Source organism: Pangasianodon hypophthalmus, chromosome 7, assembly GCF_027358585.1.
Source record: "Pangasianodon hypophthalmus isolate fPanHyp1 chromosome 7, fPanHyp1.pri, whole genome shotgun sequence".
NCBI lineage: Eukaryota > Metazoa > Chordata > Actinopteri > Siluriformes > Pangasiidae > Pangasianodon > Pangasianodon hypophthalmus.
The window spans coordinates 6,263,209-6,283,570 of NC_069716.1; the positions used below are offsets into that span (position 1 = coordinate 6,263,209).

The 20,362-nt window shown below is 37.9% G+C and overlaps 1 protein-coding gene across 2 annotated transcripts in view; it reads right to left on the minus strand.

Moving 5' to 3' along the window:
- Positions 1-436: 436 nt before the first annotated feature.
- Positions 437-20,362, minus strand: part of aff2 (AF4/FMR2 family, member 2) — a 225,643-nt gene continuing 205,717 nt past the window's right edge. Inside the window, exons 14-21 of one of the 2 annotated variants that reach the window (XM_034305966.2) lie at positions 19,720-19,856; positions 18,740-18,803; positions 16,863-16,999; positions 16,216-16,287; positions 13,686-13,779; positions 13,377-13,426; positions 11,450-11,682; positions 437-8,387 (exon numbers count right to left, since the gene is read on the minus strand). In XM_034305966.2, coding sequence (XP_034161857.2) covers positions 8,266-8,387; positions 11,450-11,682; positions 13,377-13,426; positions 13,686-13,779; positions 16,216-16,287; positions 16,863-16,999; positions 18,740-18,803; positions 19,720-19,856 — 909 coding nt within the window. In that variant the 3' untranslated portion in view covers positions 437-8,265. Of the gene's footprint in view, positions 8,388-11,449; positions 11,683-13,376; positions 13,427-13,685; positions 13,780-16,215; positions 16,288-16,862; positions 17,000-18,739; positions 18,804-19,719; positions 19,860-20,362 lie in introns of both variants that reach the window. The other variant, XM_034305965.2, reaches the window with a different exon arrangement.

Consider the following 20,362-nt stretch of genomic DNA (forward strand, 5'->3'; position numbering starts at 1 on the left):
AAAACTATATCTTCAAACTTAACATGAGAAAGTTCACCATGAGAGAAAGAGACACAAGGTTTTTAGAAACAGCACCAATTAGGCTGTAAAATGAAAGAATTCAAGAAAAGCTTGACCTTATCCTAGTTACACACAGATAAGCCAAGAACATTTAAATTAGAAACTTCTTGCTTACTCACTACTTCAAACTAAGATGGTGACATTTCCATTAGAATTCCACGTATGTCACAATTACAGTAGCTGGCCAAGACCTGAGATTTTTTTTTAATTCCCTTGACTGTCAGAGAGGAACAGTTATTCCTGGAACTGTCAATTAGCAAAGCTCCAGCTCAGGGGCCCAATCATTCACATCCTCCTCATAAAACCATTACACATTTCAGCACTCAAATGATTCCATGGCATCATGTTAATGAGAGACTTTGACTTATAAATTTACACCTGTGACCTGCGGACATGTAGCTACGGCGGCTGAAAAATTACCTCCACGGTGCACAGTGCCAAGGAAATTTATCTTCGCAATGATTTTATTGCATGGTTACCTTAGGCAATTAAATCAATAAATCTAAACTGTCAGCGGGGAGAAATGAAAAGCTCGGATTCAGTAAATAAAAGGCCTTGGACACGTAAATTGGGACATTATTTAGTAGGTAGAGTTCCTAACTGGCCGAAGGGGAAAAAGGAAGCTTTCCAAATTGCAGAAGCTTGGAGTAACGTGACGAAGAAGAAGCACATAATAAATTAATCAGGTATGCTTGAGCACGCAAATTTTCCGTGTGATGAATAAATAAAGAGTCATTAGTTTCCTAAAGAATGCACTCACATGAAGCCTGGCTAATTTCTATGAAAATGTGTACTGTGTGTGAACACAGGGACTTATTACATAAATGGGAGGCATATAATAAATCCCTTGTGACTTTGTGCTAACATCAGCACAATTACCATATATAGAGCACACTTTTTTTCGGTCCCTGTATGCAAAAGTTTTGGCACCACCAACTGAAATGCTGCTTTGCTCATTTGATTTTCTAATTAAAAAATATATATGTTAACGTCTGCAGCAGACAAACTTTATAACGAAGTCTGTCTGAAAAAAAAAAATATATTTTTTTGCTGAATTGGATATTAAGAAAATGTTTTCAGAAGGTGTGTGCAAAGGTTTTGGCACCTAGTCATGGTTATGCAATGTATTGGATGTGATCACAGCATCATACAAATTCTTGCTCAAGGGCTTACCATGCTCTGAGAAAAAAAAAAACATATCAAAAGTTGGCAAATGACTGGCACTTGGATAAGCTACATTTTTATTTCCAGATTTATACTTGAGGACTATTGCAACATTTGAACATTATATCATATATCAGTGACATACGTGTAACATAAGCGACTATTTCAGCTGGATTCGATCAAGCGCTCGTCTGAATGAGACTTCCAGCAACATTTCAAAATAGCAGCACACAATATCCATTTTCATAGTTTGAGCGATATGCGTAATATCCATTTGTTAAATAAATGAATAAAAACAAAAGTGGAGATTGTGAGCTTCTCTCATGTCCTCATTTGTAAATCAAGCAACCTTACATAGGGTCGCAACCCCAAATTTGGTAACCCCTTCTCTAGTGTTTATGACTGATGCTTTTTTACAACTCGTGCACTCAAAAATTCTTTAAAGCGCTCCGATTTGGCTTATACCATTTTTTATTCAGCTTTTTTTTATACAGACATTAAACATTTAAAAACAGCATGACTACATCTCATTTTTTGTTTATTACATTTGTCAATTTTATTATAAAATAAACATACAATAGGCAAAAAAAGAATAAAAAAAAGGCTGAACTTGTGCAACACATTTGAAATACAAAGCTAACCAGGCAGGAAGATTCTTTGATACATAACGCATTTGAAAAACAAAAAATTCTTACAACTATACATGTAGAAATGTGCAGGTGCCCCTGCTATGTACAAAGAAAATAAAAGAAAACAAGAAAAAGGAAAGACTAAAGTCTACAGCATGCCAGAACATTGATATCTTCGGTCATTGGAGTTAATGTGTACATTAATTGTACAGCTTAAATAGTCAGGACCCCAATGAGACGAAAAGCTATTTAGTCGGAGTAGAAACCCTGCTCTTTCATTATATCAAATCATATCCTTCAGGCAACGGGAGCAGTGAAGCACTTCATGGATTTATTTTCCTTTATTACATAAAATTTCTGCTATCTCAAGTGGCAACGTTAAACGTTTGAAAGATTTGGACATGGTACACGTGGTGGTCATAAGTAGAAAACCTACACACAACATCTCTTGGATTAAGTATAACCTTCAAACTCTGCCTAAATAATAGAGATCTAAGGCCAAAAGATAACACAAATTGTCCTGTAGTTTCTATGTGGCCAAATGAAAAACCACATCTCTTTGGAAAACTGCTCCAGTTTTGATTTTCCCAAAAGCTATCAAAATGTAGGGTTTCACTCTTCGGTTTCTGATACACAATGTCTTTATTATATGTTTGGTTCATTCCATGGGCATTAATAATTCACATTAAAGGGATGGTTCAACATTTTTGTTCAAATTTCTATTGAATCCGGAATCAGAAGTTTTCATATGCACTCGTTTTTCCCTCCTGCAGTGTTAATAACGATTAACATAATGAAAAAGTGCAGACCCTTATACATGTGAGGCTGAGTAGAATCCATATATAATGATTACACGGATAAAATAAAAAAACAGTTATATGCGTTATTTTTTTATACAGTTGTAGAAACATTTACAGTTGAACTAAACATTTTTATCCTGCTAATCACATGTAGGAAATGTAGGAAATACATAATAGAGATACTACAAGAAAAATGATGGAATCTTTATTGACACATTTTTATAAAATTAACAAATTAATGCAATATTCATTGGAAAATGATTTTTTTTCCCCATGAGCTCCTCTAGACTTCCTTTCAATATGCTACTGTAAGCTCAGAAACTGTCATAACTGCACACACAAAGATGAACTTGAATATATTGTGGGAAAAATGTCAAACAATCCCTTTAAATGAGGAAGCAAAGTAAAGCAAATGTGTTTCTTTTCTCAGAAATCCCTTTAGTGTTGATAAGCTGTACACACGGCTTTACAGAAATGGAAGAAAAACACACTCCAAATGGTGCTTGAAATAAACTGAATTGAAACGTAATGAAGTAGCAGGAGGGTTTCTGAATAATAAACCACAGCGGATAAGAGGTTATGTAAATCTGCAAACGCTTCAAGGCAACAGACTGAGTAAGGTCAAACGCAACATCTCGATCTGACACAATGTTTAACACCAAACACACAAATGATGGAGCACCACTCTGTACTGTACATAAGGAGACAAAACGAGACTGAACAAGACCGGGAATAACTGCTCCATGTTTTTCCTTACATGCTTCCTTTAGTCTCAAGGCATCGTGATTGACGTTAATGTAAAAATGTATATGTACAAAAATGCTTCTGATGAGGCTAGAAACTGGCCTCTAAACTATTGTACGTTAATAAATAAATTACCTCGATAACTTATTGTCGATACTGCCAGCAATGCTTTTTATACGTTTGCTTTATAACACATTCACAAGCACTGAATAAATCTTTTGGAGAATTTATGACAGACTTATGTCCAAATTAAATTAAATTAAGCCACATTAGAGCACATGTCATCTATGAAGCTTGGAAGATGACACAAAGTATTTGAATATGATTTTTTTTGTATTTGAATTATGTACGTCACATTAAAGAAAATTCTTTTTTTTCTGTTGTACATTTAATAAATTTACATTTCTGACAATTTTCTTCCCAATTTGGTCGCCCAGCTCTCCTCTATCATACACCAGCTACCTAACAGGAAGAGTGAAGATAACACGTGCGGTACAGTCTTTCTGTGCTTTCTGCCCTCTTCCGCATAAATAAGCTCACAGATATGTCACTGTGATATGCCCTTCCACCCAGAGAGCCAATTCTGTCTCTTGCTTCTTGGCCACAGACAGCTGTGGTGTCATCAGAGTCAAACTAGAGATCTCCTGATGACATGACAAACGCTTTTCTGATGCGCAACTCTGGCCAATATTTCTTTCTTTCTTTGGAACTACTATGGGTAAGATTTGCCATTAAAAGCTACAAAAATAGAATTCAAAAACATGGGATATGGTTTTCAGATTCACAGGGAAAAGTACTAATAAAACTGTGTTTATGTTCTCTAGAATAGCTAGTTTTCTACAATGATGTTAAACACTTGAGGCTTAGTATATGCCCAGAGTAACTATGTAATGTTCTAGCTAGTTAGGCAATGCTAACACTGACTTTTTGGCAAGCCAAAGTTAGCTGCTTAATAGGAATGTAGGTATTTCAATAGAACATAAAAATTTAGGTGCATTTACTGTATTACTGTTCTACTCCATGTCGCTTCACTTAACTTCACTTCGTGGTTTGATTTTGACCAATTTATGCAATATCTGTATGTTCTGATTTTCTCAAAATCTCAAAATCATAACCCCTATTGCTCAATTAAATGTTTTTAAATGCAATGTTACCCCTAGTAAGTTCAAAACAAAGAAAAAAACATTAGCAAAAATGTATTAACTACACCACAGGAAAAAGAAGTATTTTATTTAATATGACTTGTATATAATTCTGATAAATGAAATTCATATTCAAATACTTTTGTCAGCTTTTAAGCTCCATAGTGGTGGATCATTATGGGCCTGTAATCACTCAGGGGTGTGATTATAACCGGTCTTCGATATAAAGTTTCCCAGAACAGACAAAATGCCAAAATGTAGCTGCATTTTATGCCACAACCAAATGTACTCTTTATTCAGGGAGGCTACTAATGAGATTGCTGCACTACATCAAGTAGACGAATAAAAAATTCCTAATGACTAGAAGAAAGTCTTCACAGCAGTGGATTTTGTACCTTCTGGGTTCTTGGTAACATGGCATGCTACATTTTCTAGGCTTATTAACCTCAAGAGAGAAAAAAAAACAGGTTGGTGAGAGAACGACTGTTTATATACACTGCTACAACGTAAGTGATAACAGGAAGTGACTTGTTTTGTGGACGTTCCATAAAATGGCTGGCAAATTGCTATGGTAGAAGAGGAACAAAACACTCTTGGGCAGAGGAACTTTTATGTATTAGCCTGTTACAATTAATTAATTGAAAGAAAACGGAATTCTGAATTAGGGGCGAGTTTTCCTTCACTTCTTTCTACAGTGTTTTTTTTTTTTTTTAAGGCTTATTAACCTTAAGAGAAAGAAATAAGAGGGTTTATCCAGAAGCTGCTCCAAAAATGACAAGAGTCATGTCATTCATTAATAAATAAATAATTGTAAATGCAAATTTCTGTGGATTTGAAACAGCTTATCAAATGTTTGCAAGAGCAGGAAATGAGTGAGTCAGTGTTTTGTAGTGCTCTCGTAATAAGACTAGTGTTTATGGGAAGCTATTTTGAGATTATTAAGATGATTCGGTTGTATTTATATTGCACTTTTTATCTTTATAAAGAGCTGTGTGATAAAATGTACAGCTCTGTATAAAGATACACAAACAGTAAAATCATGACGGATAAACGAACACCTCTCCTTTTAAACTGGCTCCAGTATACACTGAATATTTACACTGATCTCACATGCACACTTTGGCTGTTGATTTAACGCTCGTAATTTTCCTGTGAATGTTCAACAGAGGCGGGTTTCAGGAAAAAAACAACTACTTAGTGAGAATTTAAAGAGAGTAAGACATTAAACAGTGCTGCTAGGATAGCTTTGGATTTTTATATGTCTTTTAAAATGTATTTTTAGCACATCAGACTGCTGGAAGGTCTTACATACACATAAATGTTTAATGAAGTTGAGACATTTTCTAGCATCATCAGAGCATAAATGTAATCAGAAATGTTTAAATGTCATTATCGCAACATTTGAAATTTATTTAAGCAAAAACAGGTATCACCATTGCTAGTAAAAAGCACACAAATAAATAATTGTGGTTGTATGAAAGAGAAAAAAAAATTGAATATACCAATATGGTATGGAAAGATTTTTCAATTCATTCTCGTTCTTAAATATAGACTCTAATAAATTCTCATTGCATACGCAGGCACTTTTGTATATTCAAAGTAATTCACTTTTCACGCCCACACACACTTTTTTTTTCCCTCTCTCTCTCAATCACTCACGTCAAGACTCTCAGTGAAACCTATAAGCTTAATGGAACTGATGCTGGCACTGAGAATCTGAGCACGGTCATCCGTTCACGCACACCTTCCACACACTCATGCACGCCTACGCTGATAAATCGGAACAGAAGAGCATGGAGAAACATCTCACTGACAGCATGTCAACAGCGTACTACTGATAATAAACAGTAAAGTACCGGCGATAAAGAGTCCACTGCTAAAACAAACCAAAAAAAAGTCTAGACACGTTTACATTTGTGAGCTACAGGTTAGCTAATCTACAGATCAAATTATTTTGGGAGTGCTTTTTGGGGGGAAAATCAAGTTTTTCAGACTACAGTAGGCACTAAACTCTTTGTAGGTAAAAACAACAGAGCTGATTAAAAGCTGCCTGCCCAGGAAAATCGACAAGATGCGACAGAAAGTAAAATAAAAAAAAAAAAAGCACAGAATTCTGAATAATTGTTAATGATGTTTGGACTCTCTTAGAACTATCTAATAACACCCTCTGTGAACATGCAAACATCGAATAGTAAAAGAGTCGTCATATAGAACACAGTCAGTATGGTACATATCGGAAAGATAAAAGAGCTGTTGAGTCAAGGAGACGCTGCTGTCCTGTGTGTGTGTGTGTGTGTGTGTGTGTGTGCGTGCTGGAGAAGTCAACTGCACATCCTTTAAACACTCTCGAACAATTTTTAAACATGTGGTCCCCTTAGAATAATCAGATTTGGAATAAAGCCAGTGTGAGTGTTACATATTACTCATTATTATGGCACTGTAGAAAGCGCATCATGTAAAAAGGGGAATTTAAAGAAAAAATCCACCCTGAAGCATTTCATTTATTTATTTAGAAATATTTCTGATGTGTTTAGCGATTCTAGTGCTAATTTGTTGGTTGATGCGGCGTTTTCATTATTCCTGTGAAAACTTAGCTGGCGTGTTAGCGGTTTTGTTGAATATATGTCACATGAGGAAACTGCTAGTGTGGCTACAATGGTGTTTAGCTGTAAGAGAAAAAAAGTTCAATGATTACTAACAATCTCCTAAATACAAAGGAGCAAGATCTTCAATGTCATATTAATGAGAAATCCAACGTAGAAGAATTAAGTTATGGCGCTAAGTTACGGTCGAGACTCGGCTCGGCTAGTCAGCGATCTATGAGATGATGAGCGTGATGGTGTTGACGGCGGTGTTAGCATGAAACACTGGAACCCTGATCTGCTCAAGCGGAGTGTACAGATGTGTACAGGAGTTGAGAGAGCTGGACAGGCTAAAGGACTAAAGCGCTGCCGCATCCCACTCTTTCGATGGAGCTGAATTCTCACTGGCACCAATATCTGCAGGGAGTTGAATGGCATTGTGGGTAACGTAGGAAACCTTTCAAGACTGTTTTAGTTTAAATGTCAAGAAAAGACAGTACAAAATAAATATTTGACATCATTTAAGATCACATGATAATTATAAATATTAATATTCAATTCGTTCAGGGTGGAGTCTTCCTCTAAAAGATGGATCTCTTTTGACTCCCTTTTTTTTTGCTACTCCTTTGACCCCCAGTCCTTCACAATCGTTTTATAAAGCCATCGACATGTAATACAAAGAAACAATACTGACATAGAGAAGGATTGCACACCGGGCACCTGTTTGCCCCTTTCTTTCACTTTATAGGAAATAATGTACACTGTACAAAACGAGAGAGCAGATTCAAAAACAAAGATACTGTCCCGTCTCATCGATCTGCCCGGTCGAGTCACATGACCTCCTCTGTCCTCTGTAACAGCTGCAAGCAGAAGCGTATTTTCTTTTTTCTGTTCTGAACACAAAGACAGTTTTTGCAGTCCTTCACAAAGTGCTCAAGATCTCCAGAAAATCATACGGCACCTTGCGCTCCACTCGTTCCTCAACTTCGTTTCCGTAGGAGCAACTCTGAGACGGCAGTGCTGGTGGAAGGAGGAAGTGATGGAAGGAGTGGCAGGAGTGAGAGAAAGAGAGAAGGAGAGCAGAAGAGACGGAGAGAGAGAGAGAGAGAGAGAGAGAGAGAGAGCACAGTGAAAAGCTCCAGCACTATAACAAATGGGCCTCGATGCGGAGCCAGTGCAGTCCTTGGCGGATGTAGCGCACCAGGTCAGTCATGCTGCTGTGCTGCGTCAGTGGCTCCATCACTGAGTCCAACTCCTGAAAGAACTCTGAGCAAAAAAAAAAAAAAACTACAGTCAGGTTCAGAATTATTGGCACCCTTCATAAATGAGCAAAGATAAACGTATAAAACGAATAAAATGAATAAAACATGTTTTGAGTTTAAACAACTGTACAAACAGAATATTTTAACCTTAGGAAAGTTTTCACTTACTGCATTTTTTTTACTACATAGCACAGATTTTAAAATTATGGCACCTTTCATAAAAATGGGCAAAGTTGAATGAATGTATGAATAAAACATTCCATGAGTGATAGTTTGAGTTTAAACAACTGTACAGTCTTATTTAAACCCACTATTTAACTTTAAAAAATTTAAATGAATAAATTAGTGGATTTTTCTGCAAAACATGGGTTTTAAAATTATTGGCACCCTTCATAAAATGAGCAAAAATATAATATTAATAGTTCAGCTGTATAGTTTTATTTAACCCAAAATTTTTAACATTAATAAAGTAATGTTTAATGTCTAAATTAGTGGATTTTTCTGTAAAACACTGATTTCAAGATTCTTCTTTTATAAACATAAACTTTATGGTCTTACTTAACATAGGTCTAAACATAGGTTGAAAGGGGAGAGAGGTGTGATAAACAAGAAGTACTTCTCAGACTAGTAATTGAAAATATTTTACCGTGCCCCTTTATTAACTGTAAACTGTATCAGTAAGCTATCCACATGGCTGAATCCTGTTGGCTGCCTACATCTGAGCTTGCAGTGCTGTCATTTTGACATCATTTTTACCAAAGGCTAAATTCAACTGGCCCTAATTTACTTCATTATGAAAGAAGACATTGAGGAGGAGGGGAGAGAGAGAGAGAGAGAGAGAGAGAGAGATGGAGGGAGGGTCAGACGTAAGCCTTCAGAGGTAGAGAGACCTCACATGTGACATTCAGCATCCCTGTGCTTTTTAATTTGCCTTCTCTAAAGGAACAAGGGAAAGGAAATGACAGAGGAAGCCCCATCAAACCTGCAGCGCTATGAAGGCACTCTCTGTCTCCAGTGGTCCATACAAATGTTCCCTCACTGATAAGGCTAATGTGTGAAAGGGGCTAGTTCTCTTTTCAACCTCTGACAGATGTAGATAAGATGTAAAAGAAGACCAATCATGCCTAATGAGCGAGTGGCACGCTGATGTGGGAAGCACTTCGGTACTTTGCGGCTTGTTGAGGATGAATGCAAGGCCCTTAACCCTCAACTGTGCAACTAACAGAATGGATTGTACGCTTCTTCATTCGCAAGGCACTTTGGATAAAAGCGTCTGCAAAATGAATAAATGTAAAATGATTCCCTATGAATCAGAAAAAAAATTTAATCAAAGTAGAACCCTTTCTGCAAAGATATTCGAGATTTAAGAGCTCAACAACGTTTGCTTTAGAGATTTTTGTCTAAATTTCTACGTTGACAATTTTCAAAGCCAAAACACATTTCACTTTATAAATGAAAAGCTTTAAGGACTTATCTTTGTGTAGTTGCAAGTGCCGTGACTCTGGAGTGAGGCCAATTTTCCACCACTCAAGAATCCAATTGCCAATTTTAATTCACATTTTTAGATATAACCTGGTGTGTTTTTTTCAATATCTGTCAGCAGAATAATATTTTCCAACTCACATTGGGTCAGAATTGTGTTAAAGTCAACACTCCTACCTAACACAGATGTAAGAATTCAACTAAAAAAAAGTGACTGCATCCCTGACTTCAAGCAAAAGCTGAAGTCTTGTAAAAGTCTTAGTCACCCCACAATTTCTATATGAATTTTGATATACAGTACATGCCTGTTTTCCGCCTGTGGCATTATTGCTAGAAGAAATGCTAGATTTCTAGAATTGATTTCCAAACCTTTTTTTTTCAATAGAGAATTGTTTGCATTTTGTTAAGTAACAGACCACATTTCTGATAAAAGACATTGAGGCTGTCTGGGATTTAATCCACAGAGAAAGAAAGAACTACAGCAAGTTCTCAAAGAAGCCTGAAACAACTTAGCAGAAAATGTACAATGTTATAAATGCAATGCATGATTTAATAGCATCTTTATTGGTTGTTTAATTGTTTATTGCTCAATATAGTATTTAATTTGATAATTAGAAACCATTAAATTAATTATTTTCTTTCTAAATGACTAAGACCTACTTTTGACCGGCACTGTATCCAAATACTGATAAAAACATCTGACATAATTATATTATCTGTAGCAAATAAGAACAAATTAGACATGTATACAGGATTGATTTCTTACCAATCCTGCTCCCGCACTTATTTTTGTTTGTATCCATCTGTGACGTTTTCTCATGAATATAATATATTATAATAAAATATAAACAAATCAGTAATTTAAACCACGGATCCCTAAACCGAGAACCGAGATACCTTGAACCTTGTTCAAGTTAAACAAATGATCACAGTACAGGCTTACACGAGCACGCTGCCAAGTCCAAAACACTCCCATGTTAATGAATATGACCTTTCTTTCTATTTGACCTTTGTATCTGTAGCTTCATATCTGACAACTATTTTGATGGGTCTTGTGGGATCGCAGTCCTGGTGTAAAACCTCTAGAATCAACAACTCAGTTGTGGCTCTGTGAATCAGACAACTAATGCAGCACAATGCACAGTACATCACATGTACAACAGAATTAACAAAATGTCTAAAACTAATTAGATACTACACTTGGCAAATTTATTGCCTTAACAGACGCTGTAAGGATTTTAACACTATGTCCAAGAAGAAAAAACACATTTGTTACACCAACCTATCCATACTGAATTACAAAAATGTCAGAACACAACACTGCTGGTTTTTAAAAAGAAAAACTCATTTGATTGGATATCACCTAATCACATCTCTCAATAATTCACTCATTTTAACCTCACTCTTTTTACAATTATGCCTTTATTTCCAGTTACTGTGGAAATACAATCCGTATACGACCTTATTTTTGCCGTTGTGTTATGATCATGAAAATTATGCCCTCGTATTAATCAATATGTCAATGTCAATATTAATTCTGCATTGAAAATCATGGTCCTTGAAACATCTTGGCAGAGTTTGTACCTTGGCTCTCGTGGGCCAGCTTGTCGGCCGTGTCCCAGTGCTCATAGCTGCGCAGGATGTTGTTGGTGATGTTGACGTGGCTGGCGGCCATGTGGTGGATGCGCTGCGGGATGGCCACGCTGCCCGTGGAGGAGGAAGAGGACGAGGAGGAAGAAACCATGGCTCCGGTGTTGCTGTTGACTGAGCTGATGGGGGAGGGACTCAGGGACATGGGAGATGGTGTTCCTGTAGTCCTGACAGAGGCGAGGGGGGAAAAATTTATATTAGCTAATCAATAACACATAAAACTGTGATGTGGAAAACAGCAGACTCACATTTTTATGACATGTTTACCCCAATTATTTTTTCTGCTGTTAATATGCAAGTGCAAATTGGCAAGCTGGGCTGCCTTCTATGAGGCAGGGTGTCTTTATTTATTCTTACAACTATTATAAGATTTGCATAAAAGTAATCTTGTTTTTTAAGCATTTAACAGAAAAAAAACAGTCCTTCACTAGCTTAGCTGTTTAGCATCTTGTAAAATGTTACTAGCATCAAGCCTGGAGTTTTTCTAGCACACAAGCACAGCTAAATTGTCCTCCTGTCAACACACACACATCTGTCTTTCAGTGCTTAAACCTAAACAATCAAGCCACGTTGCCTGTAATCCAGCGATAAATTGAACCGCACTTGCGCCCTGCGGGGCTAAATTATGTTCGCTGTCAACAGCAAGGCCCATTCTTGGGGCAGTGCAGGTTTTTACTCAAATAAACAGACCATCAGTGAGGGAGAGAGACAGCAGAGACAGCAGGAAGGAGAGGAAAGATTCATGACAGTAAAGAAGGTAAACAAAGTGCAGAAGGGAGAGCAGGGAGTAGGGGTGTGTGTGTGTGTGTGTGTGTGTGGGAGAGAGAGAGAGAGAGAGAGAGAGACAGAGAGTGTAAGGGAGCTGGTGTTGATCAGCAGGTAGGGGAACATTAGAAAGCTCTCTTTACTGGTAAGGTAGAAGGCTAGAGGGCTCTGGCTGCCGGAGCTAATTGGTTTTGACAGGTGCGATGGCTGCAGAGCAGCAGGCCTGTGTAGTGTCCAGCCAGAGGCCAAGTCTCTCTTTTTCTCTCCCACACACACACACACACACACGGACACTCACAAAGCATGCCTCCCCAGCCCGCACCAAACATTAGGTTTCCATGGTGTTGGCATGGTTGGCATCCTGTCTTCATTTTTTTGCTTAAAGTAACCCTACATTAATACTAGCAAGCGTCAAACCAAATGACTGCTCATTTTCTATGTACATATAGCCATGATATCAGTGACAGCAGGATTTTCTGTCAATTTTTTCTCCATTAGCTATGACGTGATAAAGCGGCAAATCCAAAGAATTGGCTTGAATGTTTCCTCAGACCAATCCTAGAGTGCGTACGGTCTGCCATTTCTTCAGATCCCCGTTCACAACTTCAGCTCCCATTTATTGTTTCATGTGCAAAAATGGAAGAAAAAACATATAGCTGTTGTTTCATCTTATTCAGTCATATACCGTATATAGCTATGACCATTTGTACCACTACAAAAAAGTGAGTTTCCTCCTCAAAATACCTAACTGTATAGTGAATGTTACAGATTTAACAAACTAATATGTCTGTATGTTAATTAGTCTAAAGCAAATACTGAAATATACAGTATAACTCATTTAACAGTATATCTTTGTTTACTGCTGATGCTATGAGCAGCCATACTGATATGACATTACATGACGACATCTTCCTGACTTTCTGTGTAGGAATTCTGCGTTGAGGGTGTGTTTTCTTTGTTTTTTCCTAGTTGGAGTTTGGAAGTTAAGAGTTTCGGTCATATGTAGCAAAAATACAAGTGACACGAGTAGTTTGTTAGTGCAAACTGAGGCTAGAGGTTAAAAGATGCTGGATATAGATATAGAGAGAGAACATACTTTCCATTGGAGCCCCACGGTGAAGGTGCTTGAGAACTTTTCGCTGAATTCTGTGAAGAAAAAATAAAAAATAAAAAAATAAAAAATTAAGTGAATGACGGCGCATGTTCAAGCGCTCAGACATGATTAATCATAATGGTTTCTCTGACAATATGAGCAGAAAATTAATGGTATTCATTTGTACACTAACCAAACAAATGACAACTTTTAATAATGGCATGCAAAATTCATCAGAACATGCTATTTCTAAAATATAAACTGCTTTAAATTAGTAGTGCTTTAAATGCAGATCATGTGGAAGGATTTCACCTTGAAGTACTCCATTAAGGAGCGTGAATACTTCATTGCGTGATCCTTTTTCAGTTTGAACATCCGCAAGTACAGCAGGGATAAACACCGATTGCTGTCGAGAAGGAAATATGTGCAATGGTTATACACGTACAAAACAACGGAACAAACACGAGTAAACACTGGCAGGTTTCTTGAGAACGTTCTTGATAGGATGTGACTTCAGAACAGGTAAACAAACCTCATCCTGGTGTGCATGCATGAGCGTGTTGGCTAGGACACAGCCAGTAGCGTGGAGTGACTGACCTTTCAGTCCAATGCTTGTGAGACACCAGATGCTCGGGACATATGCACCGCCCCATGAAACTGAACTAGCCCTCTGTCAATTCTAATAAGAGCAGACTTCTCGTGTTGGAGCTGTAACACTGTGTACTCATGGACACTCAGATCTAGGTCAGGTTTCGTAACAGGCTGCCACACTTCTTTTTACCCTACATGACAATTCCAGGCACCGATAAAGGAAAACTCCATCCTGACACACATTGAATATGTTTATATTGTAATGTTTGTAATGGGTTTAGCGATTCTAGTGCCAATTTTTTGGTTGAGCAAGAGCTTCTTTTCTTGCTCACCATTTTTCAGTAACATTTAATGTCATATTAACGAGAAATCCAACACAGAAATAGTGGAAACATTGGCGCAAACATTGGACTGTAGCTGATAGTAGCTATACGACGCAGTTGAGTTACGACAGAGACTCGGCTCACCTAGTTAGTAATCTACGAGATGTCAAACACGACGGTGTTGATGACGGTATCAGCATGAAAGGTGAATCTGTTTGAGCAGAATGTGCAGATGAGGAGTTGAGAGAACTGGAGAGACTAAAGGACTAAAGCGCCACTGCATCGCTCGCTTTAGGTAGAGATGAAGCGAGTGCTAATTCCCAGTGGCACTAGGTACTCAAAGAGCATTGTGGGCAATGCTCCCCTAGGTAACTGTTAACAAAAGTGAAAACAGACCAAGAAGATTAAACAAAAACAGTCAGCTTGGAATTTCATTACACAACCAATCCCTGCCATTGAAGATCACATGTTAATTACAAAGATTAATATGCAATTGTTGAGGGTGGATTTTTCCTCAAGTGTGACGCAGTGAAAATGTTTGAATGAAATTTAACCACGTCTCTGAAATTTACCTGAAGGAGCTTTTGAACGTTCTCTTTAAATACTAAAAGACTTTGATTAACAAAAGCACAAAGCTGGAAGCTACATATCAATCCGGCCTTTTGACTGTCACCCTGCTGTGAGCGCAAATTTAACCTTGACATTCAACATAAACAAGTGTTGGTGATGTGACAGGCAGATTGGCATGTGGGTGTCTTTTATCTGGCCTCGAGTACACATCCCCACTGCAGCAGCACGGAAATCTTTCATTATCCGCTAACGGCTTAATGAAATACAAGAATAATGATCCGGTCTAAGCTGATTAAGTGCTTTAGCGGTGTTTTAAAGCTCCCAGATAGGACCGATTGTAGATGGGTGATGGCTGAGGGGAGATTTAGACAAAGTGGTGCAGCGGCAAAGTGGCACATCAGGCTGTTGACGGCTAGCACCTTGTGTTGCACTCAGGATTTTTATACTGCCAGACAATAGGCTTTTCAAACATGCAGTGGCATTTACTGGACGCTCATGGTTACTGTATTAAAACCTAAAGCAGAAAAGGATGTGTCTTTGCTTTATAGTGAGTGTGTAAAATAAGCAAAGAATAAAAAACAAAGGAGTATGCGGTTATAGGAAAATAATAAACGACAGTGTGGTCTGATATGTCCTGATGTGAACTGGATTTACTGTTACAACTCTGATGTTGATTAGTTTCCAATAATATTGTGTTCCGATGTGTTTTTTTTTCCTCTTATACCACAGCAATTTGCCAACGATGAACATTGTGCATTAAAAATGACACTTTGTACTACTTATTCATTTATAGTTACATTTAATGTCATGGAACATACCATGTTCCTATCACCACTTACATTATAGCAGAAATAAACATTCGTTCCCTCACCAGCCTCTAGTCATCTCTTTCTTGAAGTTAGTATAGACAAAAAAAAAAAGCAGCTTATCATGTTACAGCAACGCTGTCAGGAGTCATGACGACTTTCTTGTGGCGGAAAACCTAAAATTACAGCTTTACCTCTGATTGTTACAAAGTGCTAACACTGGAGACTCCTTCCATGTTAAATAAATATCTCCTCACAGAAAGCCTCACCATATGAACATTTACACATGTTTTTAAGCTGTGTAATCCCTGTGTAAGATGTTACTACAGAAATGATTCTACATCTGGCATTATTGAGCGCAGCTGTTATAGAAAATACAAAAAAAAACACCTTAAGAACAATGAGAATCAAGAATTCAGAAGCTCTGTGGAATTTGTTCTTTTCAGAATCTTCTAGGCATCTGCAATACTCTGCAATATAATGTATGTGAAATGCACGTGCACAGAGAATGGTTGTAATGTACAGAGAAAATACATAAAAAATCAAACTCACCACAGCACCGCTAATTTCTTCTCCGCCAGCGTGGCTGAGTGACTGGTGAAGTTCTTTAATCTCATTGCATACCTTAAATGATATGAAACAAAGCAACTTAATGAGCAAAAGCAGTGAGACATCTAATATCGTTATAGTTTATTTCTTTCTATGGAGCATCGCTTAAATGACCCTGCTGCTTGCAATACTATTGTTAATGATTATAGAATGGAGAATTATCAAAATATCATTTCCCTTTCAGCATAAATGAAACGCTTTAATGATCTAATGCAACCCCATTTTATGTTTGCTTATAGTATGAGCGATTCTTCTACGTGTGTATGCGTGTGTGTGTGTGTGTGTGTGTGTGTGTGTGTGCACGACCACACACGGTTTCCTCTGAGCTCCGATTTCAATCACCGCCAGCTGATTTGCCAAGTGCGCTGATGAGCTTCGAGGTCCATCTATTTTCATTCTGTGTGACATTAATAAAACAAGGGCTGCTAATTGCACGGCTTGTAACATGGAGTTGCCTTGCGGTGGCCCTAATGGCAATCATCGCTTTTATTTTAATCACGGCAGGTAGGGTGGCCATGCCGGAGGGCGGGAGAAAAGAGGGAGTGAGAGACAGAGGGAGAGATGAGAAGCTGGCTTTTGGCAGCACTGACCTAATGAGCTCCACAGTTTCCGAGTACATGGTGTACGGCGACTTGGCCTCTAACGGGTCTCGTTCCATGGCATTGCCGCACTCGATGAAGGAGAGTGCACCGTCTGCGTAATTGACAGCTTTGCCAAACTTCTCCATCTGTACAGGGGGGAAAAGGAGACAGCAATCAAGTGTGAGAGGATGAGAAAGAAGACTGATGATATGAACAGACAGCTGTTCAGTTTCAAAGCTTTGGAGCTTTGTGTAAAAATCATCTGAAGATGTTTAGAAAGCAATTGACTTAAAAAAAAAGTTTCGGACATTGGGCCTCATTTATCAAGCTGGATACAAATGAAATTATTTGTAAATCGTCTGTTTATTATCTATTTTATTTAGAAAATAAATGTGGTTTTCATGAAAATCCTGTAACTTCAGAAAAACATTCATATCTTACAAGAGTACGTTTATGTGTAAAGAAGTAGACCTTGATTGATTACTGCAATTTTATATATGGATTACGCCATCAGGTTTAACTCGCTTATTTATTTCAGTTACAAACATGAGCTGTAGAGTTGAAGAGCGCGTCGATGTGAGGGATGTCTGGCAGACAGTCACTGAGACACTTACAACAATTAAACATAGCAGTCTCTCTGTGTGATGTTTTTGGTGTCCATCACCTGGGTACGCCTGATTCACCTTCACTGTAATCTGTCCCCAGATTTTAGCCTTTTCTGGTGTTGTTATGCTGCTAAATAATCATTTTTTTGGCGTAGACATGAGCCAAAATAACGTTCACTTCTGCCTCTGAGAAATATCTTGTCTTTCGCCAGTTTGTGCATTCACCTCACTGTGAGCTTTACCTTTTATGGAGTTTTGTAGGGGTCACTAAGTGCAAATGAGCTGTCGCATTCGCACGCTTTGCATTTTACGGATGATTGGCATTCATCAACTTTTGCACATGAATACTAAAAAAAATGACAAAACTTTTGAAAATCTTAAAAAAAATGATACCCAACTTTAGTAACAAAAATTCATGAGGCACACTGTATGAATTTATGGATGACAAATGTTGAATGGATATTTTTTGTTTTAATACCCTGTCCATATCAGATGTACCTTTTTATACCCTTTCATATCATTAATTTGTTGCCATGGATACTTATCCGGAAGTTTCCATTAATCAAACAGTCATCAATAGTGCTAATTATTGCAGCCCTAGGAAACACAATTGCTAATCCGTACTTCATGCATGGGAGAACGTAAAACTGATTTACTGACCACTTGTCTTAGCAGGCACCCCTTGAACAGGTTCCATCCATTTCCAAATAAACCCTTTAATATGAGCCAGACCGCAGCCCGAGATTCATTACATTCTGGCAATTACACTACGGCAACACAGGCAATCAATTCCCTTTACTGTGTATTCATGACCAGGTTTTTACATCACCCTGATGATTTATGATGGAGTGGATGTAACTTTCTACAAAGGACAACACTCTGAGATATAATTGCTGGAAGTGGATTATTAGGGCTGCGACAGGCTGTTTAGTAAATCATGATCCTCTTCTTTGAAGTCCTTTAAGAGAGCTTTTTCTGAGCTTCTTCAGTAAAGGTCTTAGCTCTGGAATGTGCTTTTCACTGTCAATGGTTCTCTGCTTGCAATTAAAAGCAGCAATTAAACTTGACAAAGAGGTGTAGTTCTGTCCTCCTGCTCTTACACCACTCCTAATAGTCTATCTGGATTAATTCTGAGTTTGACACATGCGTTAATGACATCACTAGAGGAAATTATTAAAGGACAGGGGAAGGCGATTAAGGCTTTTCTTTTCAGACATGTGTAAAGAGGTTCTAACACAGAATTTATTGCGAAACAGAGAGCAGAAGAAAGGCCATGCTTACCAGCGCATCAGCTTTGTGCTTTAGTTTCTTGGCTTCCTGCATGTAGTAGTCCGCATTGTGAACACTGTGGAAGAGGAAATATATTACCTGGGCTCAGGAAAGGCATGTGCACATAGTAAGAACCCTCCCTTGACCTGACACACCATTCAAGGAAGACAGGCAAGATACAAGACTCTTCTCTGTACTGGAAACAAGGTGGTGGAATGAACTTCCCCTGGATGTCCAAATAGCTGAGTCACTGGCTGTCTTCAAATGAAGACTGAACTCCTTCCCTTCACTAAGCATTAAATCACCTTTCATTACTTTACTAACTTGTTTCAGCTTTGTAGTATCCTTAGACCCTGACCCACAGGTGGTCAAATCATATTAGCTAGTCCATCAGGAAAATAAAGGCTCCAGTGCTGCCCAGTCTAATGTTTTGGTTGCCTGAAAACCTAATTAACTACCTTAAAAATTGGTAGCTAATGTAATGCAATAACATATGACAATCTAGTTAGCTAGTTAAGTGAATAAATACAAACTAGGGGTGTAATGCAATGCCACTGTCTGTATCTGTTTTGTGCTCCAAATATCCATATCTTTATCTGTGTTTGGCTTTAAACAAAAAAGAAGTGGGTGTGCCTAAGTGGGAAGGTGTTTTATTAATTAAATATGAACTCTACCATTACACCCCCAGAAACACTGGAAAAACCCAGCATTGTCAGAAAATCATAAATAAAAGCTATAAATGCACGGCACAATTTGTGTCTTGTCCCAAGAGCTAGTCTGATCACGCCCACATGAAAGTGAAAACCTCCTGTTTGTGCAACTTTCTGGTTGTGTCCTGCAGGATCCAAGTCCCGATACACATCTCTAGTTCCAACCAGACACCCTATGAACCTTTCTAGCAAGACAGTATGCCTCCTATTCGTATATGTATCCCTTTAGAACAGTCTCTGTTCAATGTGAATTTTCTTATTAAGTTGAAAGATAGTACATACGTGTTGTTGAATGTGAGTTTAGGTCTCCTGTGCTCCAAATTGTCCATGGACAGAGCTGAAGGGTTCGGCCACATGTTCGACTCGGACTGACCATTGGCATGGAAACCCCCGGAGGTCTTTGCATGGCTGTCTTCCTCCTGCTATATGAAGAATCCATTAAAATCAGCAATTGAATAATACAGAAAGGAGTCATGAAGGCTATCTGGCTTTGTTTCAGGGGCTGGTGTTTAGAGTTCAAGTTTAGATGACTTGGCACATGGCATCTATTTTCTTGTCTTCAAGGCTATTCCCTGCCAAAAGGGTAATTTGTTTGCCAAAACACAGGAAATGTGGTTGAAGCCTCAAGCAAGGAAGAAATCATCTATGAGTTTCAAATTCTGCTATGTAATTATTTATTTCTACCAGACCCCGTATTTATTGTAGTCGCTTGTATTTGTAATGCAATTTAAGAGAAATGATCAGGTAAAATGACACTCAAACACATTTCAGTCTATAATTCTACTAAATCATATTTACTGAGTGATTAAAAGTAATGTATTCTTCAGAATCACAACCGATTCATTTCTTACACACAGTTAAATTAACACCTCCAGTGCCGAGTGAAGAAGAGTATAACACTAATTATTTCTGTAAGCATGTGTTT